The 25,098-nt window shown below is 49.9% G+C and overlaps 1 protein-coding gene across 2 annotated transcripts; it reads right to left on the reverse strand.

Annotated features, from left to right (window-relative positions):
• Positions 1-11,797: 11,797 nt before the first annotated feature.
• MRO (maestro) lies at positions 11,798-19,000 on the reverse strand. 2 transcript variants are annotated; one of them, XM_041740014.1, is made up of 6 exons: positions 18,902-19,000; positions 17,671-17,817; positions 16,426-16,608; positions 13,095-13,250; positions 12,169-12,276; positions 11,798-11,851 (listed from the first exon to the last, which is right to left on the reverse strand). In XM_041740014.1, the coding sequence occupies exons 1-6, from the start codon at positions 18,998-19,000 to the stop codon at positions 11,798-11,800; spliced, it is 747 nt and encodes a 248-aa protein (XP_041595948.1). The 2 variants fall into 2 exon arrangements, with proteins under 2 accessions (XP_041595948.1, XP_041595949.1); XM_041740015.1 differs by lacking the exon at positions 13,095-13,250.
• Between the last annotated feature and the right edge of the window lie 6,098 nt (positions 19,001-25,098).

The following is a 25,098-nucleotide window of genomic DNA, read 5'->3' on the forward strand; positions in this document are numbered from 1 at the left end:
ACGCAACAAATGCTATTTCACAGTCATAACGATGCTACGACGTCGAGGAACCTCAGCAACACCGCGCTAAGCAAAAGAAGCTAGACGCAGACGATGTATATATACATGATTTCAGTCCCGGGGATCAGAGTTCTGGAGCTGGGGGTGCTGGTGATCACATGACGTGCGGGTGTGCTGAATGCTGCTGGATTGTAGCCTGAAATGATCTCAACGGCAAGTCTTCTGCTATACGGGCATTTCCACTAAAAAACCCACAAAGGGAAGGGGGGCTCTGCGGAGGGAGGGAGGGAGCCAGCCTCAGGAAATGGAGAGAGGGGCTTTCCATGGGGCAGCCCAGGCCCGGGGAGTGGGGGGCGGTCCACAGGGCAGGGGGACCGCAAAAGCCCAGAGGTGCACCTGCGGCTCCCACAACCGGGCAGAGCGACCCGCAGTTACCAGCTAAGATATCAAGCAGTTTCAACACAGCCTTCTTGAAAGTCTGTGGGCGTAAAGGACATTTCCTGCCTGTGCTGTGGGTGACAGGTTGCTGTCCCCGCTGTTAGGGGGTCAAGGGCAGGACGCCGTAGCCTTCCTCTGGTCATGAACAGCTTTGGTCATGCGCTTGGCCCAAGGGGACAACCTGCACCCGGTGGCCAGAGCTGCCCCAGGGGCCTCAGCCTGCCCTCCTGCCCCCCGGGTCCCTGCAGACACTCCGCCCCGCTGCTCACGGCCTCTCCCCGCACACTGCTGACCCCAGGGAGAGCTCAGGGACAGCAAGGTCCCCTGCAGGCCCCAGCTCTCAACCCAGGGCGAGAACGTGCCACCACCCAGTCCTACCACCGCGGGGCCGGCCGGCCTCCTCCCCGGCCACGGACAAGGATGGCAGGGCCCACAGGTGTCCCTTGTCTGCGCACTCCAGTCTCATCCATGGGAGCACAAGCAGCACCGCCCTGCCCGGGAGCCTGCGGCATCCTAGCCCCCCGGTGCCCAGAGATGTGCCCCGGGCCAGCCCATGTGGCCCCAAACCACCAGGAGCATGCTCCGTCTCACAGCTGAGAGAAATGAAAAGCAACACTGCACGGAGGAGGTGTCATTTTTTTAAAAGAGTTTGTTTATTTATTCATGACAGAGAGAGAGAGAGGCAGAGACACAGGCAGAGGGAGAAGCAGGCTGCACGTGGGGAGCCCAACGCGGGACTCGATCCTGGGACCCTGGGGTCACACCCTGGGCCACCCGGGCTGCCTGAGGTGTCATTTCCATACCATGAGGCCGGCAGAGGTTCAGCACGCCAGTGAGCAAGGGACACACGTGGACACTTGCGGGTCCACTGCCCAAGTGGGCCCCGCCTCTGCCAGGAGCCGCCCGGCCGTGCCCGCCAGGATTTGAACGCACGGAGGCTTTCAACCAACAATTCACCTTCCAGGTGTTGATTCTGGATGCACGTGCGCATGGAGGAAACGCCCAGGCGATGCAGGGCCGCAGAGCCGGGAGGAGCAGGGGGGCTGCCCCCAGGGTCAGCCTCGGGGGGCTGCCTAGATCCCAGCACAGCCACCGGAACACCATGGAGTTCTCCACTAATGGGGCCGTTGACTAGGTCTAAAGGGGAAATATCTTCAAGGTTTACTGTTAAGTAAAAAAAAAAAAAAAAGGTGCGCGTCCTACGGTGAGTGGGGTGCCTCCCCTTGAACGGAGGACAGAGACCCGGAGGTGGACATTCATCTGTGCTCGCAGGTGCAGGACGGTGCCTGCGAGGGCGCGCAACGACCTGCTGGTATGATCTTTGTGGGAAAGAGAACAAGGGGATAAGGGGCAAAAAGCACATTTTCCTCGACGCTCCCTTTTCTAACCGGTGGTAAAATGCACATAATAAAAAACACCCCATTTTAAGCATCGAGTCCAGTGGCACTAAGTGCATCCCCGTCGTGGAGCAACGTCCACACCAGCCACCCCCAAGACTCTTGCACTTGCACCCCCCGCCCGGGTTCTGTGCCCATGAGCCTGGCACCCGGCCCTGCAGCCCCTCCCAGCAGCGCAGCTGTCCCAGTGCTGCTTTGCTCCCGCCTCACGTCCTGGCGGGACGCTTCTGTGCACCTTCTCACATCTTTAAAAGCCAGAAGAGCTTCTTGAAAATACGGACGTGCGGGTCCCGCTCCTGGGAGGTCTGATTCCGTAGGCCCCAGGGGACCGGCCCGGATGCTCCGGACTTTCAGGCCCCATGTGGGGCCCACCCACTCAGGCCCCGGAACATGCTGCTTCCCCGACACCCCAAAGGGCCCCAGGCGGCCGGGGAGGCTGGGAACCCTGCAAGCAGCCTATCCCCGGCTGCAGGGATCCCGGGGTGGGGGCTGTCCCCGCGGGGACTGCGGAGCCGGGCCCCACTGTTCACAGGGAGGGTGGCCCTTTGTGCCCAGGGCCGCGGTCGCCGAGGTCCCCCAGGGAGCCCTCTGCGGAGGCAGGTCGCCCGCGTGGAGGGCAGGCCCCTTCCCGGTGACCTGGTCCCCACAGCCTCGGCCACCGGGCCTTCCAGGGCGCCGCTGCTCCAAGGTGGCCGGCAACGGGGGACCGAGCCAGGCTGTTGTGCGCGCACCGCCTCCTGCCAACAGGCACAGCCCCTGCCCGCCTCCACGAGGACTCCATCGGGGCCTGGGTCACCACCTGGGCCGAGGGCAGGTGCTCCAGCCCTGAGCCCCGGGTGCCCCGCCCCCCACCCTGGCCATTTAGCAGATATTCACGTTCTAGTCCCAGCTCAGCCCCTGGAGCCCCAGTCAGCCCTGACAGTCCTGTGGGCAGGCAAAGTGGGGTGATTGGTCACTCTGCCTGGAGGGGACACCACCGAGGTGGTGCGCCTGTGACAGACCAGAGACCGATGGGTGCGGGACCCAAGGCCGTGCCATGTTAACACCTTCCCCGGCTTCCAATGGATCCCTGCAGGGAAGGGAGGGTGCTTCACACCGCCTCCCCCCACTCGGCTGAGCCACCTGCTGGCGCCCACGGCCACAGTCCCCTCCTCCGGGGACATGCACAGCTTGCAGGGCACCCAGGCCCAATGCAGCTCTCCGGGCAGGGGTCCCAGGAAGAGCACAGCTCCTTGAAGACATCAAGGGAATGCTCAGGGCCCGCTTGGCCTAAGGGCCCTGGATTCCTGACACCGTAGTGATGTGGCATCCCCGGAGCCCAGAGGTTACTTGTCAAATCTCGGGTGCCTCGAGGGGAAAAAAAAAGAGAGAGAGAAAAAAAGGAAAAAAAAAAAAAGAACCGTTGGCTATGTTGGGCTGTTGCGATGGGTTGGAGATGGTTCAAAAACAGTTCCGCTGAGTTTTCCCTGAAGTGCAGGCTCCTTGATAAGTGGTGTGTACCTGGAGGTCTTCCTGTCCGCAGCCACCTGAGCATACTCTGAACACGCACACTCACACGCACTCCACGGGTCCTTGGGATCAATGGCCTTTGGCGGCGTTGAGGTGTCAAAGACGTCGAGCAAAGCAACACGCTTAGATCTGGTTAGGAACGACGGTGGACGGTGTGCTGGCTTCAGGGGGCCGGGAGCGGGATCCCCGACCGGGATCGTGCGGGTCCCGGGCCCAGGCTCCTCCTCAGCGCCGACGGTGACAGTGACGGGCAAAGGGCCGACAACCTGCAGGACCACGGGCTGCACGACAGCGGCCCCGGGCAGCCGACCTCAGGGGCCAGGGCTGCGCTTCCAAGGACGAGGAACGCGCCTGGTGGGCCCCGGGGTGGCCTGTTCCCGGCGGGCAGGTTGGGGTCCAGCTGTGGGCCCCGACATCCTCCCCCATCCAGCAGGAGACCCCACCCCGCCCCGCACCCTGCATGGGGGGTCGTGGCCCCAGCTGTCTACGGACACCCCGCGTTTCTGTCCAGTGCCCATGCCGCACGCTGGGCTGGGAACGAGGCGAGGGGTGCCCGCCGGGGGCACGTTTAAGGACTGTTTTATGCCCACTCGTGAGAACAAATCTACGGACGGCCACTCTCCTGCGCGAGGGAGCCCCACTGACGGCCTCTTACTACAGAGGCCTGGGAGGGAGAGAAGCCCGAAGTGGAGCCCTCACCCAGGCCCACTGGCCATCCCCGGGCTCCAGCGCTGGAAACGCCCAGAAGCACAGACGGGAAGACTCAGCTGCCCTCGGAGGCAGCGTGCCCGTCCCCCCTGGAGCCCTGCACTCCCCTCGAGCGGTGCCCTCCCCGAGCCTGCCCCTGATGATCCTGTCAACACCGGGAAACCAGGGGTGACCAGGCCTCAACGCTTGGGCGGACCTCGTTTACTGACAAACACGTTTAAATCACATTTAATAAAAAGTCAGGTGCAGTCCAAGATGCTGGGCCTGCCTGAGGTTTTCTTGGGGAAGGTGAAGCAAGGAGGCTAACCAAGAGGTACGTTGAGCCTAGATCTGCAGGGCAAAGGCCCCTAAGATTAAATGGACTTATCCGTGCTCATTCCTTTATCTTCATGACAAAATCATTTCCTTACTGAGAGTTACCGAGAAGCAACGCTTCCAAATAAAATAGCTCAGCCATCTACACAAGAAACATCTGCTTAAGACAGGAAACGGTGTTTGTTCTCTAAGTCATACAGTTTTTGTTTATGGAATTTAATGTGCTGATTGAACAGCGTATAATCTACATCATGAAACAAGCTCGTTAGCTTTGAGTTCATTTAATCCAGAACCCTGCACATTGTGTAGATGGTCTTGCTGCTCAGAAAAATCTCAGATCCCTGGGTTTGCTCTCCTCGGGCTTCTAAGGGGCTGGTGAATAAATTGTCGCTCAGGCAGTTTTAAATCCAAACAGATCAAAATTTTCACTCTCCCCTAAGAGAGCCCTAAGTATTTCGAGTTAAATTTGATCCCAGCATTAGAATAGTCCAAAGAAAGAGAGCCACGTCTCCCACAACTTCTGAATGTTACTCATCATATCTTATCAAAAAAGTTTAGATGTGGCTAAACCATACAGAACAGGTACAAGGCAAACTCGCACCCTGCTCCTGCCTCACGTTGTAACGGGGCTACTTGTTACCCGGAGAAGCATCCTGACACAGAGCAGTGCGTTATACCTAATTTTACCGTTTTTATTATTCTAAGATTTTTTAATTTTGTAATATCGATTGTCGCTTTTAGGTTGGGGTCCGTGTCCACACTGTGTTAACACCATCGCCTCCTTCCCCTGCGTTGGCTGTGGGCCCCGCCCCCGTGCAGGTAAGCCCACCTGTTGCGGGGAGCGTGGTGCAGGCCCACACCGGCTGCTCTCACCTGATCGTCGCAGTGTCCCCCTCCCTTTGGACCGAGGAAAACCCTGAGGCTCCGAGAGGTCATGTGACTCGATGAGGATAACTGGCACAAAGTGAGGTCTTCTGACTCCAGTTCACGCGTCCTTCCAGCACGCGGGCCATCACCTTTGGGACTGAGCTTGTCTCCTTCTCCAAGGAACCTGCACCTCCTGATGCGGTCCCCACAAGCATCGCAAAAAGCATCGGCCTTCCCGTGGCATTTTTGCCAGGCAGGGGCAGGTGCCTCTAGCAGCTTGGCTCGGGAAATGACATTTCAACTCTCTGATCTATGTCTCTGAAAAACATTCCCATCCTATGGGGACACCTTTGGGCCATTACCTGGCTAACACGTGCACGGGCTGCAGGGGATGCATCAGCGTGAGAGGCGCCCGATCACAGCAGTCGCGCCACAGCACAGGTGGGGTGCTAATTCCTAACAAGAGGTCGCCCAAACGTCCGACGCAGACTTGCTACCAGCACCCCAGGGCCGCCCGGAGGGACACACCAAGCCCACAGACGCAGCCCTGAGCGCTCGGCCGCCCCACGGAGCCCACGGGGAAGAACAATTGCTATTCTCATTGTCATGACTCTCATCCTTCTTAAAACGCATCAGGCCATTCCAAAGCCTACCGCCAGGTGCCCGTTTCGTGCTTGGTCAGGGCACCAGTGTTTCCGACTCCATAGATCCAATCATTCTTTTTTTTTAAAAAAAGTATTTTTTTAGACATTTTATTTATTTATTTGAGAAACAGAGATGATGATGGAGAGCACAAGCGGCGAGGAGAGGGAGAAGCAGGCTCCCAGGCGATCCAGGCACCCAACACGAGGCTCCATCCCAGGACCCCAGGATCCTTATCTGAGCTGGAGGCAGATGCATAACCGACTGAGCCACCCGGGCGCCCCAAATTCGATCATTCTTTATTGAGCACCCATGGTGGGCAAGGCTCAAAGCTGCGGTCCTGGAGACCTGCTGATGAACAACAGGCAGAGCTGCCCCTAGGACTGCAATCATTCATGGGAGGATCAAGATGACACTCAAACCCCACACCGAAAGCCAGAACGGACCTCACTGAGGACCTGGGCAGCACCAAGAAGAGAAGAAACAGGACCTGGATCGCTGATTGGGGGTGAGGGGCAAAATGAACATTTCCTGAGTGTCTCTCTGTGCCAAGCACTGTACAAAGTCTTCGATGCTATATAACTGAATCTTTGTAGCACAGCAACCCTATGGGTGGGGTTATTATGCCCATTTCACAGATCAGCAGACTGAGGCTTGGTAGGCTGACTTCCCCAAGGTCATACTAGTAAGTGGCGAAGCCAGATTCACAATGAGGAGGGCCTGACTGCAGGCCCCATCCTCCCAACTGCTCTGCTCTACCTCTACCTCTGGAAAAGAGGGGCATTTTGAATCACCCCAGAGAATGAATAGTGGATAGAAACAAGCAAATGGAGGATGAAGTGTTCCAGGTAGTAGAAATTTAGGAAGAGCCGAGGGAAATCATAAGCTGGTGTCCATTAGGAAGGATCTTGTATGTCAGGCTTGGGGGTCTGCTTCACTTGATAATTTAAAGGGGCGTTTGCAATATCAAACCAGTAAACTGAGATGCATCGCGTTTCTCTAGAACCCACGGTTTTTCTGAGAGCATTTAATACATAAGTAAATACAGGAACGAAACGCTTATTCTGCTATGGTTATATGGAAAGAATGTAAATTCAGTAACATATTCACTGACAATCAACCATAAGTCATTTTATTTGTCATCAATAGGCTAAAAGAATGTCACAGAAGGACAAAGGCACATACATACTAGCGGGAGTGAGCAGTAATCACCCCAGGCTTTCCAAAGCATTACCACTTCACACGCCAATAAGCATTTCATTTTTATTTTAAAGAGCATTTTTGCGTGTGTTCTATGATTACAAAAGTAATACATACTTATTGCAGAAAACCTGGAAAATGCAGAAAAACACAAATATACATTGGCCTTATTTCTAGCACTATCTGCTGGCTGTCCTACGCGGCTGCTATTCCTCTGTAAAACACTATGGTGCTTTTTGTAAGTTGTGAAGCCCTCCCTCGATTAATTGCTTGAGGAACTGGAATTCCACTGGCTGCTGCTGACAGGGAGTAGCAGCACTGGTTACCTGTTGGAGTCTCAACTTCCTTCTTTTCTCTCCTTTCTCCTTTCCTTTAAGAAAGGCCAACCTTGGGCCCCTGGGTGGCTCAGTCGGTGGGGCGTCTGTCTTCAGCTCAGATCATGACCCCAGGGTCCTGGGATCAGGCCGTGTTGGGCTCCCTGCTCAGTGCAGGGAGGCTGCTTCTCCCTCTCCCTCTGCCCCTCCTCTCCACTTGTGCACTCTCGCTCTTGCTCTCAAATAAATAAACAAAACCTTAAAAAACCATTTTTAAAAAAAAAAAAAAAGCCCATCCTGTGGGCGACTGGAAAGCAGAGACTAAGGTGTATGCAGATCTCCACCCTGAGCACTTAGCAAGGTAGCACCTGAACATACCTTTTTCTTTCTTTCTTTCTTTCTTTCTTTCTTTCTTTCTTTCTTTCTTTCTTTCTTTCTTTCTTCTTTCTTTTTTCATTTATTTAAAGCATTTATTGAGAATGTTAGAGTGGAAGAAACTTCACACTTTCCAGCAGAGCTCCTCATTTTGCATACAAAAGGCGGAAGTGACCTTCATTTAGGATATCAATATATATTTGCTCTAGATCTCTAGATATATTCTAAATGTGCATTTTTTATTAGCCTTAGCAATTTCTTCTTTGTTTCCCAATTCTTTCCAATTGTTTTGTTCACCTGTACACTGGGCATAAGATTTTTTGGGGGGGGTTCTATATTAGTACTTCTAAAACACAAAAGGAGAGAGTATTCATTACCTCCTCACCCAGTTTCAGAAACCCCTTTTAATCTTGCTTTAGGCATCTCCTTCCCTGCCTCTACTTTCCCCCCTTCTTCTCTTTTGAAGAAAGTCATTTTACTTATGATTATTTACTTATTTTTATTTTATTATATATGTATGAGTGATAAGGACTTTTGTTTTTAAACAAACTTTCTGTGATATTAATCTAGTAAATTTAACATATCATCTAATACTCCGTTTTAATTCAGATTTCTCTAGCAATCAGTTTGTCCATACTGGATTCAATTTTCCACATTCCTTTGATGCTTATGGCACTTAAATCTCCTGTTTTACACCAGTTTTTTTTTATAAATTTATTTTTTATTGGTGTTCAATTTGCCGACATATAAATTCACTCACCTGTTGCATGTCTAGTGTTTAAAAGTAAGAGATGTCGAAGTGTTACCTAAAGATTGGCAAGTTAACCGGCATCTTATGGAGAAAGGGATGCTTTAGGTCCACAAGCATAAAAGTCACCAGCAGATTGGTCATAAGGAGAGAAACGATGGTCCTCATTTAACAAAATGGGCTTCTCCCAAGGAGAAGTAGCTTCAGATGACTTCCTAACTTTTTTCTCCCAATCCACGTTTATTTACCAAGCACCTCCCGCGTACCTGTGAGGTCATGTGACAGCTACAAAGCTATAGAAGATAGGATCCTTCTCCAGCAGCTTCACTTGAACCAGAGTGGGAGAGATATGTAAGTAAAAACTTTCAAATGAGATAAAACATGGTAAGTGGCATAGGACCGTTAGAATGTTCTGGGAACTCAGAGATACAAGCATCGATCAGTCTTAGAGCACAGAGAAATGTGCGTGTGTGCCTGTGAGTGTGCTCGGCCAGGCGGGGGAGGGAATTCGAAGCAGAGGGAACAGCCTGAGCAATGGCAAAGGAGCATAAGAGACCAAGAAGTGTTGAATGAAGAGAAGAGCCAAGCTTGGCTAAAGCAAAAAGAGGAACAGAAGAAAGAGCTGGGAAGAAAGAGTGGGAGCCCATGGCTGAGAGCCCAGGGTAACAAACTGGTTTGGACTCTATTCTCCCTACAATTTGCAACTATTTCATCATTCAGCAAATGTCTCTCCATCATCTGCTACCTGCTGGGCGTGGTGATGCACAAGGGAGATACAAAAAGGAGAACAAGGCATTTTGTGGTACAAAAGCAAGGCTTCCCTGGCTCCCAGCACACAATGCCATGATAACATGCGTTTCTAGAAATAGAGTTTAAACTCAAAGAGGACTTAGTGAGAGCAAAACCAACCTGGCCAAACGACAAAATTAATGATAAAGAATCTCTTTAGGTTACTTAATGCTGACGGACAAACTATCCCAAAAAGGAGTGATTTAAAACCGCAGTCATTTGATCAGATTGCTTACAATTTTGCAATTTGGGGTGGGCTGCGCAGAGGGAGCCCGTCTCTCTTCCACGTGGTGTCAGCTGGGGTGGCTTGCCCAGCGGGGTTTGGCTGGATCGGCCAACCTGTGTCACAGGTCCGGACCTCCGACTCCGTGGCGGATTGGACTCCTCAGCTGTCCTCCACATGGCATTCTTGGTCTTCCCTCCAAAATGGTGATCTCAGACATTCTTTGCTCCTGGGAATCTGACGTCTTACATGGCTGCTGGCTTCACCCGGGGCACAAAAAAGGAAGCTGCCAGGCTCTTAAAGCTTAGCCTAAAATTGACACAGTGGTATTTTCAGCACATTCTAGTAGTTAAAGTGGATCACTAAGCCAGCCCAGATTCCAGTGGAGATGTCTATACGGAGGCATGGGTGTCAGGAGGCATGATTCACTGGAGGCCACCGAGGAACAGTCTACCACTAACCCTAAAGTCAATTCAACGGCATCTTCCACAATTTTAACCAACGAAGGGGTATTAAGTACCCGGATGTCCCTATTCTAGAGCACACACCGGCCTGCCCCACTCTACCCCCACCTTTTTGAATGCTAGCAAAATGCAGTTGTTTCCCAGGCCACTCACTGATCACCTAAGAGAACTGCATCGGATTCTGAACAGACCTTGCAGCATAGTTTCAAACAGGCCAACGACTGGGAAGGGAAAGAGGTCTCAGTTCAGAACCGTCCCACCTGCTCCAGAGCCTGTGTCACTCCCAAGAACCCCTGGGTCATGTACCCCAGCTTCAAAAATAGGAAGAAAGAAACCCCACTCATGCCTGGCTCCTGCCCCCCTCCCACCATCTGCCATATGCTCTTCTCCCCTAGGAGACACCTGGGTCCCCATCCATGTTGCACAGTCCTATCCCTGGGGCGTTAGACCAGAAGACTGAGCTCCTGGTGTTCAGAAGGACACTAAGATCTCTCTGCAGCATTTATGACCCTCTGTATTCTCCATTTCCCAACCTGGACACAGTCATCCAGTAGGGCTTGAACGCCAAGTGTGGTGATAATACGAGAATGTCCATAGGAGAAGCTGGGGAGGCACACCGGTTGGAGGGAAGGGGGGAGGGTGGAAGAGGTTTTTCTTGAAACTTTTTACAAGAGCCACGTGACTCCTCATAGAACTGGAATTGAGCTCCAAAAAAAATTGTCATAATTAGCCAAGAAGTGACAAGTAAAAATATATACTTAGGTCATAAACTACATTAATAAAAATGTGTACTTACTGCATATAAAAGCAAAACTTCACTGGGTTAAATAGAGCAGGAGCTGAGGGGGCTTTTAAATTTGTTTAGTTTTGGGGTTTTTTGGTTTGTTTGTTTGTTTGTTTTTTTACATTGCTAGCCATCTGTCAATTATTCCACATTGAGGCAGAATCACATGGTGATTGAATACAGGCTCCAGAAGGCAGGTTGTCTGGTCTTGACTTCTGGCTCCGTCATTCACCAGGGCATCTGGGTAAGCTACTTAGTTCTCTGTGGCTCACCCGGAATATGAGAGCAATAATAGTGCCTTTCTCGGAGGTTATTGTAAGTGTTAAATAATACTTGCAAAGCACTTCTCACAGGGTTGCAGTAAGTATTAGGTAATACTCAGTGTCCAATAAACATTCTCCATAAACGTTACTTCTTATTCCACACGCTACTATTAGCCTGAGGTTTTTCAACACATGCTTTACAGATTTTTTTCTCTTTTTAAATTTGCGTTATGATCTTGGAAGCAATGACTGTTGAGGGTTCCAAGAAGCTAAGATATCCTCCAAACCACCTTCTTGGTCCCTTGGCCAACTTTAAATAGATCTTGCCAATAAAACGTATCAATAACAAATTGCAAAGGATCAATAGCAGATTAAAAAATCACTTAAGGTAATATTCTCCTGAGCCTCAGAAGTTAAAAGTAAAATCAAAAATAGAAGATAGGTGACAAAGATGAACTTACAAAGGAAAAGTTGAAAAATAAGCCCTGAATCTACATATCCTTTAAATGTTTTAAACAAAGCATGTACCTTCGCATCAAATTCGTCTGGGGAGGAAAGGAGATACATGAAAGCAATTTAGAATTTACTTAGGTTAGAATCATACAATTCCATGCAATTGCCATCAATTGTTCTCCCGGCATCCCGTTTTCTATTACAATCACGAGAAGCAAGCAGAAGCATCCGAAGAGTTAAAAGGGGGGGGAAATACCAGCCCCCCAGCAAGGTGCTCTCACTGGAACAATTTCCCTGCTGCTCTGTGTTTACAGAATCTTATTTGCATAGAGGAACTGCAGGAGCTCTGGATGATAGTGGCTCTGAAAGAAATCAGCAAAAGTGCACGTGAGGGGCAGATTCAATAAACCTCCTTGACTCTACAATGAGTAGATAGTTGTCAACGCAGAGCGTGAGGACGCTGGATCTTCAGATTCTCAGAGGTGGAGATCAGGGTCTGCGTTCCTCTAATGATCTACACTGCATGTGCCAATAGATTTTGTGCTAAATCCTCCGGGCGTTTTGTCATTTACATTGCAAGATGGGTCAGTTACGATCAACACATAATTGGCCTGAGTCATTTTATGACACCAGGAGGGCAGGGATCTCTGGGAGCATTCTCTCCTGCCCTCTCACTCACCAGCTGCCGGCAGAGTTTAAGGTTCCGTTGTTCCTCCTCACTCTGGAAGCTGTTTTCCTTTCTTTCTTTCAGATACGGAGAACAGGCTCGAAATGTTGTTTTGCAAGCCTGAGAAAAACAGTATGACCATTCATTCGATTGTCAAAGGCATTAGAGAGTTCTATAATCCAAGCATGGAAGGGCAAGGCACCCAGTCTGTGGTCTGGGGGCCACTGAGGGTATGAAAGTAACTTCCAGGAAGTTTGAAGACTTCAACCTTAAAGGATGTTACCCCTAAAATGACCACATCTCTAACTTGGGGCTGAAGGGGAGAGAATCACTCTAGAGTTTACCCAGTTATTGTCCCATCAAAGAAGTTCTGGATTCTTTAATTCCTAAATTCTCTCTCTCCCCTGTCTCTGTCTCTCTCTTGTGTGTAGTAACCTAAAGAAGACAAGTGGTTTGGTAACACCTTTTGCTCCCAGTGGTTTTGAAAAATAGTCACCCACTCCCAAGCAGGCCTGATGTTGATCCAACCCTGTTAGGACATATTTCCTCTAAGAATAAGACAAAACCTCTCTAGGGGATTGAGAGGCCGTGAGTGGGAAATCTACAGTGAAAGAAGCTAATGGGCATGAATTAATGTTCTCATTAGGTGGGCTACTGCCCCACAGCTTAACCGCGTGCCTCTCGGCCCCCACTCTCCAGCGGCAGGTCCTGGATGGGGCAGGTGGGGCAGGAGCAAATGGAAATGTGCACGCTTGCTCAGAGATGACACACTGGGCAGGCATCTCCAAGGATTCATGTGACCACACTGCTGAGTGTCCACAGCAGAGCTGGCGGGAACAGAGAGGGTCGAGCACTGCAGCACAACAGGGCAGCACCACAGCTCACTTGAGGAACGGCACCGAGCTCTCATGCACTCAGTGAGACAGTCACAGACTCACCGTGGCAACCTGGGGATCTCTGTCCTGTAGATGTATCAGGAGGGAATCTTGAGTCTGCTTAACCTGACTGGTGAAGAATTTCTTCCATTTCCGCCCAGCAAAGGCCGCCAGTTGCCCAAACAAGATGAAGGCTGAGTATCTCAGGTGGTCATTCTCCTGTGGTTCTCCGGGGAACAAAAGGACAGAACCCAGGTCATTACAGCACCAGATGCATTTCTGCCATCCATCGCTCTTTGTCGCTTGGTGGGGAGTGGGTCAGACCCAGTCTAAAGCTCTGAGCCAGCTAAGGTGGGGGCCAGAGAGGAGGCAAGCTGGGTCTTCAAAGAGCATCTTCCCCAGCAGACAAGACAATCAGACTGGGGATCGCTGTCCTAATAATCCGGCTTCCCAGCTCTGTTTTTGGAGAATTTTGGAGGTAGAGATACAAACGTTTGGGTTTGTATGGGTCAAAATTCAAAATAATCAAATCATTTTATTAACAAAAGTAAGTCTCCTTTCTACCCCTTTCTGCCTGCCACTAATTTCCCTCCTATGAATGAACAAGGTTGTAAACTGTGTGTGCATCCTTCCAAAAAAATTAAGGAGAAAAAGAATAAAATGTATATCACACAGTCCTTTCTCACATTTTTACACAGTGGCAGCACACCATGCTTGTGTGTTCATGACCTCGATTGTTCACCCAACCACCTATCTGGGAGCTCTTTGCATGTCGATACCTAAAGGAATTTGGGGTGGCCGCATTGTAATTCATTCAACCCATCTCCTGTTGATCATTCTCAGTGTTTCTGGAAGGACATCTCTCTACACCTGTGGTCTCCGTTTCTCCCTTCTGCAGCAGAAATAACAATTGTATTTCTTCCCTGACACCCTGCCAACTCTCCCTGCTTTTAGTACTATTGGCTAATTTGTCCCCGATCGTGTGTCACTGGGTTCAGTCCTTTCTTGTTCTCCACTGTGAGCGGTCTGGTCCAAGTATCTCCCTTTCCTGATGAGGAGACCAAGGCTCAGGGCATTTCAGTGACTTGCTTGGAGCCGCACTGTCAGGTGACAAGGAGCCAGGGTAGTACCCAGTCTCCTGACCATTGGTGAAGGGATTTTATATCAATGTTTCCTGGTCCCATGAAAGCTCCAGGCAAACCAGAGAGAACCAAGCTGGACTCGGCATCTTCAGGAGTGAGAAGCAACTAGAATGGGCAGGGGGTGGGGGGCAGACACTCATCATTTTGTGAAGTATTTATTTTTTTAAAAGATTTTATGGGGCAGCTCGGGTGGCACAGCAGTTTAGCACCACCTTCAGCCCAGGATGCGATCCTGGAGTCCCAGGATCGAGTCCCACGTCAGGCTCCTTGCAGGGAGCCTGCTTCTCCCTCTGCCTGTGTCTCTGCCTCTCTGTCTCTCTGTCTCTCATGAATAAATAAATAAAATTTAAAAAATTAAATATTTTATGTACTTATTTGAGAGAGAGAGAGAGAGAGAGAGAGTATGCACACTAGTCGGGGGAGAAGCAGAGGCAGAGGGAGAAGCAGGCTCCCTGTGGGGACCCAATGTGGGACTCAATCCCAGGACCCTGGGGTCACACTCTGGGTTGAAAGCGGTGCTAAACCGCTGAGCCACCTGGGCTGCCTCTCCTCTGTGTCTCCACCTCTCTCTCTCTCTCTCTCTCTGTGTCTCTTGTGAATAGATGACTAAAGTCTTTAAAAAATAAAAATAATAAAAATATTTTTTTAGCACATTGGACACTTTGACAAATTGCTTTAGTGTTTCACTGTCCTCTGTTCCACCTATATGTGTGGGTATGTGCATGCACATGCGCTCATGTGTATAGTTCTTTTTTTATAGATTTTATTTATTTATTTATTCATGAGAGACACAGAGAGAGAGGCAGAGACACAGGCAGAGGGAGGAGCAGGTTCCATGCAGGGAGCCCGACGTGGGACTTGATCCTCGGACTGGGATCACGCCCTGGGCTGATGGCAGACTCTCAACCACTGAGCCACCCAGGTGCCCTTGTATAATTCAATTCAATCCTACCCTAATGCAGTAGGACATATAAGACCCTGGCCTGCTAGGGACCTGACAATCATCTGACAGGGAATGCATGCACAAGTGAGCAACAGCACAAGACAGGTGGTCACGAGTGCTGTAATAGAGATAAACTGTCAGGAAATAACTCTCCACGGGTATTTCCAGGTTACTATACAACCAGGGCTTCCTAATAAAAAACTATAGTCAATCTGGCTATTTGAAAAGTGACTGCATGGCACACTAGTCCTGGAAACTAAGACGGCACCTGCAGAGAGATTTAGACATGTTGGAGATATCTGTTTCCATTCCAGGGAGGTAGAGTAGACACTTTTCTCCCCACGACCACAGACATGACAGGCTTGCGTTCCAGAGTCAAGCTCTCCCTGTCTCTCCAAGTGGGAGGAGAGGCAAATGGGCCAGAAGCTCCTATAGAAATGCCAAGTTCCATAATTTCAAGATTTCTCTTCCTCTTGTGTGGCGCAGCTCCACCTGGGGAATTAGGTGTGAGGAACTCACACAAGGTGCTTTGTGAGTAAGTAAGAGGTCGGTTTCCTGTTCTAGAGGTATCATCTCCCCATTAGAGGGTATGTGTGCGTGTGTGAGCGTGTGTGAGTGTGTGTGTGTGTGTGTGTGTGTGTGTGGTGTGTGTGTGTGTGTGTAACTGCAGCAGGCAAGCCAATTAACTTGAAAGGATGGGATTCCAGAGTCCCCACAGTTTCAGAGTAAACGACATATCGGTGCACCTCTGCCTAGCTTGCCTTGTCACCTGGCAGTGAAGAGTGCAGGTCCTGTGGTCAGAGGACCTGGGTTCGTATCCACTTACTGGCCCTGTGAATCTCGGGCAAGTCACCTAACCTCTCTGTGCCTTGGTTTCCTCATTTATAAAGTGAAGATAAATAGTGCCCACCTCATAGGGTCATTGAGAAGAGTCTATGGGATAATCTAGGAAAGCTGCCTAGCACCGGGCCTGGCACACAGTAAGGTTCACAAAATGCTAACTACTGCTATATCACATTCGTAACAGAGCACTGAATACATGTTGGCACTGTTATCACACCTTCACCATCATCTCCATCACCATCTTCGTCGTCAGGGTACGTATATTCACTTCTCTATAACAACAAAAACTCCTCCTTCTTTATATGTCTTCCAAACCCCCAGTATAATACTTGTCTCTCGACGATCTCTTAGTAAATAAGTTAATAATACAGACCAGGTTCTCTGAGCAACACACCACCCCCGGCTCCCATTGCTAATCTCACTTCCACTTTAATAACCCAAAATTCTTCTGAATTTTCTCACTTACATCATCTAATAAAGTCCTGGTCTGAAGAGTGATGTCTACGAAGAAAGAGCCCAAACTTTTCCCCTGGATCTTGCCCAAGATGATGGTCAGAGTCTTCATGCTCTCATGGATGACTTCAGTACTCACAGGGTCGTAGAGTCCGTGCACCAGCAGGTCTAGGACAACTTTCTTATACTTTCGCACCTGTGAACAAGGTTTGAAAAGCATGAGTAGCCCAGAAATTGCTCCCATGGAGCTGAAAAGCGATCCTACCTCTAATCTTTCAATAACCTAGGACTTGGCCCAAGAGTGTGGCTTTCCTCAGGAATTGCTGTAACACCTCTCATTGAAATACAAATGTTTCCATTAACCTGACCCAAGAGCCAGCTCTGTATTGAAAAAAAGAACAGAAAAAGCAATCTGCAGCTTGGCCTATGAGCATATGAGACCGGAAGGGTACATCAAGGAGTGTGGTGGGCCAGATGACCTAGGCATCTGGGGCACAGTGGTACTTTTATAGGGGATGAGACAAAATGGTCACTGAAGTGGACAGATGATAAAAGCAGAGGTGGGGGAAACATATTTTACTAAACAGGGATAGACTATTAAAAAAATTAATTAAAAGCACTGCAGAGGGTGATGTCCAGGTGTGCATTAATCGCATCTGCAGCTCTGCTTCCCAAGGCTGATAATACTGAGGTGTGATGACCCTCAAACCCAGATGAGCCATGCTTTGTACAATCTCCTTCCCTTGAATGTGGAAGGGACCAGTGACTTGCTTCTAGCCCACAGATTATGACAACAGTAATGGGACACCATTCCCATGGTTACATTACATTACGTAAGAGTCCATCGTAGCAGGCATGAGTGATGGAGGCTCTCCTGCTGGCCCTGAAGAAGTAAGCTCGCATGCTATGAGAGGACAGCTTCAAGACGCTGAGGGCCAGCCAGCAAGAAAGCAGGGGCCTCAGTCCTACAACCAGAAGGAGCTGCCTTCCGTCAATGGCCACAGAAGCTTGGAAGAGGAGGCCAGCCTTCAGAAAGGAATGCAGTCTGACCCACACTTCGATGGTAGCCTTAGGAGACTCTGAGCAGAGGACCCAGGCAAGCCATATAAACTCCCGGCCCAAGGAAAATGCTAGAGGATGAGTGCTGGGCCTGTGGTGATCTGTCACAAGCAACAGATATCCAGTACATGAGGTGCCATCTTTCAGCCCTGGGACGCCAGGCCATGAGGGCGGGTGGTGTGCCACCTTCCCCTCTTACCTTGTCGGGGGTCTCACAGGCCATGGTGCCCAGGCCTCTCATTGCCATGTGACGCTTTTTATCGTTGGGGTCCCGAGCTCTTTCTGCCAAGATGGAAAATGCATTCTTCAGAGACTCCCGCTTCTGGAACTTCAGTTTCCAAGAGACCTGGGCAGTAAGCCAAGAGAGTATTGATCTGGGAGCGTTCAGAGTCATACCCATCCCAAGTCCAATCCCTCTCTCTAAAGAAAATCCTGTGTTGCCTGCTCAACTTAGCCCTTCTTTCTCCACCTAAAGACACCTGATTTTTGCTGGGAACACATTAGCTTGATCTACATAATGAAGAAAACAGATGGAAAAGGAAAGAGGTAGAGAAAAATAATGCAGGGCCGGGGGAAGGTTGGTTGAGGTAGGTTGGGGGAAGCAGGGAGATGGGTGCTCTAGGACCACCGAGGGTGTATTAGAGCTCAGAAGAAAGGGGGCTTTAGACAGCTGATATGGCTGAGAACAGGAATCCTTCATGGACAAGAAATGCTACCCTGCTTCCATCTCAAGGCATTTTCCCAACCTTTCTTATTCCTCCAGCTCTTCCCATATTTTCTGCTCTAGTTTGTGGTTAAACACCTTGAAAGACGTGTCTATACTTGTTTTCTCCAGTTCTTCTCTCCATGATCTCTTGACCCTTCTGCAGGGAGGTCGATGCCTCCCGAGTGGGGCTAAACCCAGGGTTAATTGTCAGTTCTCCTCTTCCTCAACCTCTCAACAACACTTGACCCAACTAGCAAAGCACGTCCACAAGCATTTCAGGGCACATAACGGATGTCCCACCCCAGAATGCATACATCTGCGCCATTAAGATTAGGGGGAAAAATGCATAAATAATGTGCTGGTGTCAGAACCAAGACATGCAAGATCCAGGCAGGGTCAAGAAAAAGCCACCTCCCCACCCTCCTGCATAGTGTGGGGCTGCAGACGGGACCACAGTCCTGTTCGGTGTTTGAGTGATTACCAAGTCTCCTCAATATTTCTCAGTATTCATTGCAGTTCATTCTATACTTTTATTATTAAGCTTGCAGCAAGCTAAAGTCTTCCTGGCTCATCTTGTTATCCTGTAAACTTTCTGCCCATGTTAGGAGAAGTGTCATCAAGCTTTTTTCTTCCGCGGAGCCACGGAACCAATGCAGGCCAGGCAAGCGCACGTTACAAGTGGCTGGTGGGGAGGGACCTCTGCTTCCAATACTTTGTGACAGACCTTGGAAAGGAAAGACATCACTGATGTCCGTTTCCTCTCAGGCTGGGTGGTGGCCATCGGCAGTGGCTGGCTCAGGGTTCCTTTCTCCATTTGGCCCATGGAACTAAAAGAAAAAACAAATCGTCATATGAGCTGCAAATACTCTTCTAAGCCTTGTCATCCACAAGCAGTGTCCTACAAGGCACTGTGCCAGGGTAACAACATGAAGAACCAACCTCCCTGAGCCCTGACCTTTTGGAACCTGTTGCCTTGGTGAGGAGATGGGACAGTCTCGTCCAAAGATAAAGAGCAGGAGGCAATGCAGCAGGGGCACCCAGACGGTGTGTTGCGTGGTTCCCATCCCATCCTAGAGCCTTCTTGTACCAGAATCACGAAAGAAAGAAAATAAAGTTTCTGGGCCCCACCCACACAGATTCTCAAGAGTTAAAGTAAAAAAGTAGCCTGAAACTTCATGTTTTTTTAAAGTTTCCCAATAATGTAAACTGATACTGCATTTTAGAGGGGGCCTCGATATTATTTCTTACAATTTTGAAATGTGCATATCTCTCAGCAATTCTTGCATCCCACAGACACACTGCTACATCATATGCTCCAAGACCATCATATAGGATACGTACTATCACTTTGTAATGAACAACATAATGTCCTTTAATAGTTGTAACTAATTATTTAACATAAAGAAGTTATACATATATATTACAACTATACAGCTACAGATGACCACAATGCAATCGGTAATATTTAGACTGTTGATCCAATTTGAGTCCATTTTTGTATGTGGTACATGGTAGGAGTCTAACTTCATCAGAACCACTAACTTTTGTTTTGGTTAAATTTTTTTTTTCTTTTCTTTTTTTTTTTTTTTTTTACCAGGAGAAATGCTATTCAGGCAGCCGACTGCAGGGGTTCTCCGTGGCTAGCCACAATAAAGTCACCGGAGGAACTTTCTACCTCCTAGTGCTGAGCCTGAGACCAAGTCCATCACCATCTCTGGAGGGGAGCCCGGGCATCCGTAATTGTAAAGCTCACCCAGTAATTCCAATGAGCGGTCACTGGACTAGGGTGAGTACTGACCAATCGCCTTGCTTTGCCCCACAATGCAGTGATTTATAATAGATATACCATTGGCCTCTGTCCCTGTTCCTGGCACAGAGCTCCTAAACCCCTTAGAATTTCCCAAGTGATGATAATGACCAAGACGTCTTTTGTCATGTTAATGAGGTGACTTGCAGAAAGCCCGTTCTCACCAAAGGATGAAGCTGGTTGCCAGGGGAATAAACCCCATGGTTGGAGAGCCAGAAACTCCAGTCCCATCCTGTAATCTTATTAGGCCAGAGGGGCTGGAGATTGAGCTCAACAGCCAATGGTCAATGATTGAATCCAGTGTGCCTAGGTCAAATGAAGCCTTAACAAAACCCCAAAAGGATGGGACTCGGAACGCTTCTGGGTTGTTGAACATGGGGAGATCTGGGGGGCATAGCACACTCAGGGCATAGAAGCTCTATGCCCTGTCCCCATACCTCACCCTATGCGTCCCCCATATGGCTTTTCCTGAGTTATATCCTTTTATAACAAACTAGTGACTCAGTAAATGTTTCTCTGATTTCTATGAGTTGTTCTGGCAAATTCATCAAACCCAAGGAGGAGAATGTGGGAACATCCAATTCAAAGCTGGTTGGTTACAGGCACAGATGACAACCCAGACTTGCAACTGGCATCTGAAGTAAAGGGAGAGAGGATTGCCTTGTAGGACTGAGCCCTTCACCTGTGGAATTGTAGGACGCCCACTCAGTATCTGCTGAGAACTGGAGAATTGATTGGCTCTTTGGGAAGAACACACAGGGGCTTTCTGAGACTTGGGATTTTGAGTGCTAAGACCAGGAAGGCCCCAGGCAGGCCTGGGCATGTTGGCCACCCTAGTTACTGTACTTGAGTTGCAAACGTATTTAAACACAGGTGGCTGACCAAACCCCGTCCTGTTACACGGCTGAGCTTTAGAACATTTGGCCCTGACCTGGAGGTGTGTTGGGAGCTGGTTTCTCCACTGTCTTCGCGCCTCCACCCCTCCTGGTTTCTGTAATGCTCTCTTGGTCAGAAGACACTGGATAGATCCATGAAAACACCTCCTCATCTCCAGCCCCTAGTCTCTATTTCTTCTTCATCTCTGGCCAGCACACCTCCCCTCACTACCTCAAATAAAAGCCCAGGAAAAAAATCACCCCACCAATTAGCAATATTTTCTTTGTTTGAATAAAGGCATTCCCACAAGTTTTACATTACATTAAGCCAACGGTTCTCACCCTGAGCCTACACTGGAATCACCTGGGAGACTTGTTAAAACACAGATTCCCAGCCCTGGTCTGCAGAGTTTCTGATTCCGAACGTCTGAAGCAGGGCCCCAAATCGACATTTCTAACAAGCTCCCAGGTAATACTGGGTGCTGCTAGTCTGGGGAGACACTTAGAGAACCACTGCATTAGGGGAAAGAAGCCACAACATTACTACACCAGTCTTCTCCCGAATGAAGGGATTTTCAAATTCACACTGAAGCAAAACACACTTGGTTGCTTTTTTTTTGGGTTTTCTGCACACAGCCTTCAGTAGGACCTTCAGTAGGACCTTCAGTAGGACCTGCCTCTCCTTGGGTTGAATGCTCTGGATCAGAGTTGACAAGCACCTGGCTGCAGGTAGGAGGCGCTTCAAAGAAGCTAAATTCCTCAAGCTGAGGGCTGCTCACTAGGGAGGCACAATGCCTCATTACAGAACACCTGGAATCTCTGTTCTGCGACATGAAAATCACACCAGAGGCTTCTCTGCATTAGAGACACAGAGAGAGGCAGAGACACAGCCAGAGGGAGAAGCGGGCTCCCTGCGGGAAGTCTGATGTGGGACTCCATCCTGGGACTCCTGGGTCATGACCTGAGCCAAAGGCAGATGCTCAACCACTGAGCCACCCAGGTGCCCCTGAATTTCTTTCACAATAAAAAATCACACTGAGCTGAACAGGCTATGATTTGTATACTCTTCTTGGATACTAGTCTTAAATAAAAAGTTCCATTAAGGGGCCCCAGGGTGGTTCAGCATCTGCCTTCGGCTCAGGTCATGGTCCCAGGGTCCTGGGATCCAGCCCCACATCTGGCTCCCTGCTCAGCGGGGTGTCTGCTTCTCCCTCTCCATCCACTGCTCCCCCTGCTTGTTCTCTCTCTCTCATTCTCTCTCTCTCATTCTCTATCAAATAAATAAATAAAACCTTAAAAATTTTTTTTAAAGTTTCCTCAAAAAAGAAAACAAACATAAAATTGCTTTGGGGTCCCAAAGCCCCTCACCTGGAGCTTTGTGGCCCATGAGCTTGTGGCTCCCACCACCCACCTGCACCCCTTCCCCCTGCAGGTCCTCCCTTCTCCTTGCCCACACTGAAGTCCTGCAGACCCAATCTAACCAAACAAAAGGATGATTTCCCCCTGTTGCCATACGGGATCTCAGGAACATTTTAAACAAATTACAAATAACCACAGTATAGGGACCCAAAGATTTTTAGGCATTCTAACCCCAGCTGCAAGCCCACATGCCTCCACACTTTGCTATAATAGGGGATTAGGGTTTTTCTGGTGGGTTGCTCCGGTCATCAAAGGTGCCTCGGCAGGTGTGCCTGAGTCTGGGGGACCACCCGGCCACTTTGGAGCCAAAGGCATGGCTCTGCTTATGGCTTCAGTCCCACCTGGGTGCATTCTTTGACGTGTTCTTCTTCCCCTGGGAAGTCCTGCCTGGGTGTGCTAATGGGTGTGCTAATGCCCTGGCCCCTGCTTTTCACCATTTCTGAGACTGGAGCCTGTCTTCATCACCATGTTGTGATTCTACTTGGTCTTCCCGAACAGACGTGGGTTTAGGGTGACGTAGAAAACTGCTTTGTGCTTTAGGCTGACACCCAGATGCCTCTGGAAATTTAAATCCTTCTGACTCAAAATATTAGGTCTATGGTTAACAATCCTTTTAGTGAAGCTGAAAGGTACATGATGAAGGCCAAAATTATAAAACACTTTCATCGTTTCTGTAAAATAAGGGGAATAAACTGTTAGATTTCTTTTTTTTTTTTTTTTTTTTTTTTTTTTTTTTAGGGGGAAAGGGCAAGGGACGGGGAGAGAAAGAACCTAAAGCAGGCTGCATGCCTAGCGCTGAGCCTGACACAGCGTTGGATCCCAGGATCCTGAAATCATGACCTGAGCCGAAATCAAGGGTGGATACTTAATGGATTGAGTCACCCAGGTGTCCCAGAACTGTTCTATTTCTAAAATTCCTCCCACCCCTGACCTTTGATAATACTACTTAATAGCTACCAGTTACTGGGCACTGTGTATGCCAGGGACCCCATTTAGCACTTTGTGCACCGAGCAGGAGGGGAAGCTGGTCCGCTGACTTCCACTGAGCCAACTTTCAGGGCAAGCAGCGCTGCAGGCCCCCTGAGAACTGCACTAAGCCCTGTGTGGGGCTGACGCCACCCTGCTAACTCCTGCTGCCCTGCTCCTTCTGTCCTGACCAAGAACCAGTTTTGGACACCTGTACTAGTTACCGTAACCGTCACATTTAATCAGTATAGAAATTGATGATGCTGGTCCCCTCCCTGCCCCTCACCCCCGCCACTGAGTCCCCCCATTCTTCCCTCACTCTGAGTCTCACCCGCAGGCACTCCATAGACAAAGCACCACGATTCTGAGGCCCCGCGTGTTCCCCGGGACGCCCCTAGAGGGCAGCGTCACCCAACGGACGGGTCCGGGGCACCCCCACTCCCAGCACAGGTGCAGCTGCAGGGCCTTCCCCCCATCCCGCCCCATCCCTCCCCATCCTGCCCCATCCCACCCACGGGGACAGCGCCCCTGTGACCCATGCGCCCCGCAGCTGCAGCTTTAACCCCGAGGCCCCTTTCTGCTCAACAAACACCATGGGTCCTGAAAGGACCGGTTTAAACTGAACAAAACTGTTGATGTTTTGGTGAAACACAACAAAGCAAAAAACTGGGAATAATTGTACTTGCACATTTGGTGGCCTCCCTCCCTCCTCTCACTCCTCCCTCCCCGGACTCCCCAGAAGTCTATCAGTAGTTATTTCTTGCCTGGCCTTGTGTTTGGCAAGGTGGGAAAATGTCCTAAAAGAAAAGAAGTTACATTTTCAAAGCTCTAGCAGTTTATTGTTATGCTAGTAAATGTGTGTTGGATATTTCCACGTGCCAAACATCCAGGTGAATATTACACAAACTATCTCATTGGATTCTCACAACAAACCTAAGATAAGTGCTTTTATTATGACCCCCATAGTAAGGGTGGGGAAACTGAGGCAGGGGCGATGCGCTCGCCAAATCCAGAGCTTGCCAAATACCATGCAGTTAGCTGGTGGCAGACTCAGAATTCAACCCTAGGCGGGCTAGTGTCAGGGCTCAGGTTTGGCCATGATGCTGGGCCGTAGGCAACTTTGGGAAACACGATTAGGACATACGTGGATGGACACTAACCAGAGAAGTGTGTCAGAGCCGAAGTTTCAAGGAAAAAGGACAGGGAAAGGACAGCGATGCCTCTGAGAAAACAAGGGGGCCGAGGCCAACACAGAACCCTCTCTGGACTGGGCCCACCATGCACCAACTCCGACCGTGACAGGCCGCAGAGCTGAGGGGCCGTGTAGGAGGAGGAAACTGCGACATCTTGCTGGAAAAATAAGACCCTAAATGGCAAGAAGGGACAGCAAGGTGGAGCAAAGGTGCCCCAGTTTTCCTGTTCGCTTGTGGAACAGAAGAGAGCCTTGGGGAGCACGGGGTGGTGCGCGTAGTGGGACGCGCGAGAGGGAGAGGCAGAGACAGAAACAACAGAGGAGAAGCTGGTCCTGGCGGGTCCAGGGGGGTCCAGGCCCCGGGGAGCCGGGGGAGCTGTGGGGAGGAGGGAGAGAGGCCACCTTCAGCCTGAGACCAGGAGGCCGTACCCGGATGGAACCCTGTGCAAGTTGAAGTCTTCAAATCAGCCTTCCTCTCCTTGGTAAAAGCAGAGGCGTGGGAACAAGACCTGGGGACACTTTCTTCCTGCGAACTGATCCATTTCGTACTTAGAGTGACCGCAAAGCAGACGAAATTACGTGAGGCAGCAGAGGAGGCTGGGGGAGGCAAGCGGATGCTGCAAGTGTGGGGTTCCCTGCAGGACCTCAGCGCAGACCCAGGC

This window comes from Vulpes lagopus, chromosome 24 (assembly GCF_018345385.1).
Source record: "Vulpes lagopus strain Blue_001 chromosome 24, ASM1834538v1, whole genome shotgun sequence".
Classification (NCBI taxonomy): domain Eukaryota; kingdom Metazoa; phylum Chordata; class Mammalia; order Carnivora; family Canidae; genus Vulpes; species Vulpes lagopus.

Excerpts from the sequence above, each read along its gene's own strand:
- MRO (XM_041740014.1), bottom strand. The coding sequence starts at position 19,000 with ATGGGCCAAATGGAGAAAGGAACCCTGAGCCAGCCACTGCCGATGGCC. Across the intron at positions 17,818-18,901 it reads TGATGTCTTTCCTTTCCAAG|GTCTCTTGGAAACTGAAGTT; the intron begins GTCTGTCACAAA and ends CTTACTGCCCAG. Across the intron at positions 12,277-13,094 it reads GAGATCCCCAGGTTGCCACG|GCTTGCAAAACAACATTTCG; the intron begins GTGAGTCTGTGA and ends TGTTTTTCTCAG.